The following is a 6388-nucleotide window of genomic DNA, read 5'->3' as shown; positions in this document are numbered from 1 at the left end:
TACTGAAGGAAAATCCGTTTGTTTGCTAAAGGCAAATTAAGAATATGTCTTCATCAATCAATCGATTTGTCAATTTGTAACTTAAAAACATTATCTTGATTTTCCAATCGTTTTACTCAGATACTTTTCATCAAACATCAGATCGCCCTTAGAATTTTTAAATCTATAAACATGATTAAAACAAAAACTGCAGTTACACATCTTATTTCTGATATCGATATAGCAAACTGTGTGAACGGTTACTTTGGTTGACTCCTCTAATCCTAACCTTCCGTCACTTTTAATGAAAAGCAGAAGCATCTTAAATGAATTATTGATGAATGAGCTAGAAATTATTGATATTCTATAGCCTTTTTTTGTTGGATAAAGCTTCGAGCCAAATGAAATTTGCCACATAATGTTAAACAATTTGTAGAACTTTATATATATTTCTAACAGATCATTTACTAAATATGTGAACCTCAGCCATAGTCATGCCTGTATAAAATGTGAAATAGTAATACTCGCTCGATTTATAGGCATGTTTCTCTGAATAGTTGTGGAGGAAAACATGAAAATGATTATGTTTAATAATTTTACAACCATTTGTATTTAAATGATTTAATAATATATTTTCGAAGAAGTAGGATTTCTTACAAGGTCTTTTTCTGTGTACGAATTGTAAGGTAATTCACCATCAAATATGCCTTCATGCAGTTGACCGAAAGTTATTTTACTAGTCGTACTCAAAAAGTGTTTATCGACCCTAAAACGGTATCCGCCGGTATCCCCAAAGGCTCGGTCCCTGGACCCCCTTTTTTAACCTATGTGAATATAACTGATAACGTATCGAGTGTAACTTGTCTGTTTACTTAGGATAGTTCTTTACCATTCTCAGCTTAGGACATAGAATTAATTCAGCATATCTTAAATAGTGACTTGTCTTATTCAAACGAAAACAAAGTGGAAGTGTATGTAGTCGTCTTACACAAAGTAACATATGACCATACAGAAAATAGTGGCCACATTAATGTTTAGTTGTTTTCCTGAATGTGTTCTGAGAGTAAAAAGCTTAATATCAGATAGGAAACCCATTTTTCAAGACCACAACCTTTCGAACCGAAGTGCACGCACGGAATTGCGTGCACACACAACCATCCGCACACCATGGACATACACAAAGCAACAGGACGAAATGAACAGTTACTTGCACATGCAATGGCATGATATGTAAAGCTTTAAAATTTTATCAATATCAAAAACCGTTACTCAACTTCTGCCATTAGATACGCGTTCATGACCTTTCTGTTTAATGGTGCATATGTACTCTTGTAAACTACTTTAATCCTGTATTTAAGAAATAATAACTAACCATTCATATACTTATCTGAGTAATGTAGGTAGTTTACATATTTATGAGCGATTGTGTTCTTTGAATATGGCATTTCCTGTTGTACTTTTGTCCTTGTTTTTATATAATATCTGGAAGAACTGAAGAAACGAAACTTTTCAGATAAATCAATGGGCAGTCCATAGATTCTATTGAAAGGCAAAAACAACATGGAAGGATAAAATAATATAGGAAACATTTTAGGAGCTATTCTAAAGGCAATAAAATGTCACAAGCTAATAGGAAGTATGCTACATTTGGCATATACTCAGTTTCACACAGAATCGATTTTACAGGGGAGGTCCTTTCAAAAACTGTATGAGAATAATGGTTATGGACGCTGTATTTAATGGATGCACGTGTGACGTATTGTAGTAGAATTATGTTTCATATATATTTACTAGCTCTTCGAAGGTGCATTTCACGGTCTGGCGACACAGGCATATTATATGCGCATGCGCGCACACACATTTTCCAATTATTGTAATTAATTATATCAAAGTGATGAAAAAGCTAATACAGGATTTTCTTTCTCATTTTAATTGCCACGTGTATATTGTTCAAAAAGATATTTCCCATTGTATTGTATTCTTGTAGTAAGAAATAAATGCAGTGAATGATATTCCCTCAGTTATAAGATGATGATGCAGCTCAATTTGTTGCAGCTTTTTAGACAGTTGATGAGGTAAATGATTGGAAAGCATTGCCAAATCAAAGCGGATATGAAATATCAATATGTAACATGCTTCCTTAAGATAATAAATTCTATAAATTTAAAGAAGATCTCCTTGGAAACATAGAACGCAAGCAAGCGAAATAATAGCATACTCAATTATCGAAAGTACTGTTTCAGTGCCCTGTGGAGGAGGCAAAAAGTATCCCATTACTTGCGACTGCTTGTTGTTATATGTCAAAGGAAAAAGCACTTTAAGGATGATGATAATGTGCAGAAAGGCATGTAATTTTACCCAAATAAAAGTAAGAATTAAGGGACCTTGTGTTTGTGTTAAGATCCTTAGACTGTTTTTAAAGTTCACTACAACAAATTCATTGGCTTTAGATGTCTTTTAGAAAAAAATAAACAAATATCCTTTATTTCTTAAGTTGAATTTGATTTTAATGGTGTGTGTGTGAATTGTCCATCAAATGCATGAATAGGTTTCAGAAATGTCTAAAGAAAGGTTACGTTATCCTTGTACTGGCAAGACAGACGTACATCTATCAAAATCTGGAGATGTTTATGTTGATTGCGACACTAGTACCAGACCAGAAAGAAAATGTCACTGTACATTTTATACCCTACCCCTAAGTACACTGTAAGAACCATTGTCATTAAAAGGAAAATGTACTAACCTATTTCAATAGTACATTTCTCACCTTAAACGCACAGTTCGATGAATGAGTTCTATGCATATCGAACAAGTAATAATTTATCTTCCATCATGCAAGGTTACATTGTCTCAATATTTTATATCGAAGAGGCACAACATATTCAATGCTTTCGTCAACGTTACAGAAAATAACTTAGATTAACTTCCCTAATGAACTCCCAGTTTAGACGACACGAATGTGTGCACATTCTTAGCGAAACGTAAACAAGCAAAAGCATAACGAAAGCCATCTTAGAAATTATTTTGAGTTTGAAATGCTATATGAATATGAATTTATATAAATTTGTATTGTTTTTTTTAATCCACATGGCAATTTTATGTAACATAAACACATTCTAGCGTACACGTGTTTGTAAGCGACGATTGGCAAATCTTACCATACCAGGGTATCAGCCAATCAGAATATTTTTTATCTAGACTGGAATTATATTAGGGAAGTCTATCCAAGTTTTTTTGTAACGTTGGTGAACATATGAATTACGTGGAGTGTCTCTGCAAATAGAAATATAAAGGCAAGGTTGAAGATAAATTACCATTTGTTCAATATAACAATAGTACTCATTTACCGAAATGCGATATCTTTATATGATTACAACTGGTATTGGTAGCGCTGTTTGTGTTTTTCTGCTTGAGTGATATTTGGCGATGTTTTTCAATTTGCGACGTTTGTCTTTTTCATCAGATTGCTTTAAAATCGAACTCCCTCACTCTCCGGAATGATAAACATTTTATTCCTAGGCGTGGTTCAAAAATAGTTACTTTTCTTTACATGACTATATGCTACCTCAGTTTTTATTATTTGATAGCTCGACCACTGTATGCCAGATACCGATCATCCCAGAAAATTAACTTAAAATATCATTTTCCATTTTTTTTTTCTTAATTTGACTTATTTTTATTTCGGACAAAACAAAATAACGATGGCTTGAAAATCAATTCTTTATTGGTCGATTAGTCAAATGTTTTCGCGATTTATATTCACTAAGATATTATCAAAGCAAGATTGCATCTAATTAAATGACATATTTCTGTTTCCATCTGACTCAGTAAATTAGTATAAAGAAATTATGGCTCTATTTAAAAAAAAAAACACAACAACAACTGAATGCGTATACCAACCATTATATGGTTAATTCCATTAATCACTACCGTATATGAAAATACGTTCACGGCTACTTTTCACAAATAAAATAATGTTCTAGGCTACAGCTACAGTCGTCCCACATAAAATTTATATCAGCTGTCATCCTCAAGCAGTGTTGTGTTTCTGGATAATTAGGCTTCATGTCGCCCCAAAAGTCGTTCGACATTGGTACAAGATCTCCATTACTCATGACCCACGCCCCTGGGGCAAAAAAGTCGGTGGCGCCAGCATTACTACCATCCACGTAATAGTCATATAGACCACTATTGTAGCCTGAAAACAAACAATTTGTTAATATTTTATAAACATGGTAAATTTCTGAAAATTTAAATCTAAATATTCAATTAACCGATGTTTTCTTCCGACATAAAAATACACGAGCGAAAAAAAAAACAGAATGATCGACTTCTATTCATGAACATAATCAAACTTGATTTGTAGCAGCATCGCATGGACATGATGTTCAAATGGTTCCATTTGTCTTCATTTAAGGGTCACTAGAATAGAACATTTTTAAACGACATCCTCCCATGAATTACAAGATGGCACCGCCAATGTTGGTCTTTAGCATTCTAGCGACCTTTCTCAAGTTTGTGCAAGTGGTTCCACTTGAATGCATTTGAGGGCAATTGGAGCTAAAACTATAGAAAAGAAAACTTTGAAATACCTGACTATCTAGATCAATATACCCAGAAAAAATCAATACAGCTTTTCATAATTGGATATCCTTTTTTAATTTATATATTTGTAAATGCTGACCATGTTAGTGTCGCGGCTTTTATGCAGATTCCAATATATTTTCCCGATGACCGGATATCTATATATTTGAATGAAGCATATTCAAAATCTTTATTTGTACAAAACATTATCATTTATCAATGCATATACGACGAAATATACATTTAAAAATCCTTTTAGGACCACATATTTCCTTCACATATATCGTTTTTATTTCACGTAATATGACTCACACTATACCTGAACAAGTTCTAATTAGCTGCAGAAGCATGTTCATTTTTGCAACTGTTGTCACACGAGCAAGAAACGACCCATGGTTAGTGCATGACTGAATAGCCGTTTCCTGTGATGCCAGCATTTTCGCCACCCTAAGAAAAATGAGAAAGGTATAGAATAGTAAGTATTAGGTCTATAATATATACATAGTATCTATAATGCCGTAAATATGCCGCAACAACAAATTCACTTGTGAAATTTCAGTTCAGGGCCTTTTTAGCAGTATTTGCCGCTAAAAGGGACCAATTAACTCCATTTGAATAAATTATGTACATGGCCTTATTAATGATGATACAGACAAAGTATGGTGAAGTTCCATCAAGTTGTTGATATAAGTAAGTCGCTTAAAGCTTCTTCCCATTTATTTTTCACTCTAGTGACCCCTAAAAGTAGCTGAGTGTTCAGTTTGAATAAATTTGGGAAAAAACTTATACTAATGCCACAGACAAAATTTCTGACCAGTTGTTTCAGAGATGAATATATAAATGTTTAAATTTTGATGGAGGATGCCGGACCACCCAGCTTTAGTGATATGTACTGAAAAGATGTACATGTATGTAATCTAAAAAAATCTATGATACACTGCAACAAAAAAAAACCCTGTTTAAATTGGAACAATATTACACTAGCTTTATGAAGACAGCCTGCTATTTTTTACTTTGTCGACTTCTAAGTAGTATTTATCTGTTTGTAAAACAATCTATATATAATATAGTATTCACTAACATACTGATTTCTCATATGTTATATAAATGTTACTATCGATATGTTAAAAGATTTCCTATAGGTCTTGTATTCTTTATTATATCAAAGTATCAAAAAGTTTACCTGTAGGTGAAGTAATTTCCGTCCTCCAGCTGTACCGTTGTAAAACCAGAACCATCAGGTGGGCACGAGATTGGTTGAGGCGTTGTGGTTGATGTCGTTGAAGATGTCGACACTGACGGGGTCGTTGTGGTAGATGTCGTTGAAGATGTCGACACTGACGGGGACGTTGTGGTAGATGTCGTTGAAGATGTCGTCATTGATGGGGTTGTTGTGGTAGATGTCGTTGAAACTGTCGGCACAGATTGAGTAGTTGATTGTGATCCTTATTTTAAGAGTATATACGTAGCAATAGTTAAAGAGTCCTCTTTCCTTTGTGATATATTACTTACTGGGTTTATTTTGAGGAGGACAAGACCTTAATGAATAATCACTGCTATGTAAAAGTAGTGCATATTAAACTAATCTAGTTGTAAATATTTCAGGTATCGCCAAATATGTAGTTTATAGTGATTAATACTGTAAAAGAAAGGCTTACCGATAAAAATGATAGAGCTAAAATTATCATTCTCAGAAAGATACGCAGTGGATATCATCGTACACAAATACTGTTTAACAATGATTATTTTCTGCAGGATTTGTAAAGATATTGTTCTAAACATACTTTAACTGACTAATAACTGTAAGAATGAATGATGCGCTATT

General features: G+C 33.4%; 1 protein-coding gene across 1 annotated transcript; it reads right to left on the bottom strand.

Moving 5' to 3' along the window:
• Positions 1-3778: 3778 nt before the first annotated feature.
• LOC123540218 (uncharacterized) lies at positions 3779-6000 on the bottom strand. The gene is made up of 3 exons (XM_045325052.2): positions 5747-6000; positions 4883-5010; positions 3779-4177 (listed from the first exon to the last, which is right to left on the bottom strand). The coding sequence occupies exons 1-3, from the start codon at positions 5941-5943 to the stop codon at positions 3933-3935; spliced, it is 570 nt and encodes a 189-aa protein (XP_045180987.1). The 5' UTR covers positions 5944-6000; the 3' UTR covers positions 3779-3932.
• Between the last annotated feature and the right edge of the window lie 388 nt (positions 6001-6388).

This window comes from Mercenaria mercenaria, chromosome 16, assembly GCF_021730395.1.
Source record: "Mercenaria mercenaria strain notata chromosome 16, MADL_Memer_1, whole genome shotgun sequence".
NCBI classification, from domain to species: Eukaryota; Metazoa; Mollusca; class Bivalvia; order Venerida; family Veneridae; genus Mercenaria; species Mercenaria mercenaria.
The sequence above is the reverse complement of the archived record's forward strand: the minus strand, read 5'-3'. Positions and strand labels throughout refer to the sequence as shown.

Coding starts and splice junctions, on each gene's coding strand:
- LOC123540218 (XM_045325052.2), bottom strand. CDS start 5,943: ATGACGACATCTTCAACGACATCTACCACAACGTCCCCGTCAGTGTCG. Junction 5,011..5,746: donor GGAAATTACTTCACCTACAG/GTAAACTTTTTG, acceptor CATTTTTCTTAG/GGTGGCGAAAATGCTGGCAT. Junction 4,178..4,882: donor GCTAATTAGAACTTGTTCAG/GTATAGTGTGAG, acceptor GTTTGTTTTCAG/GCTACAATAGTGGTCTATAT.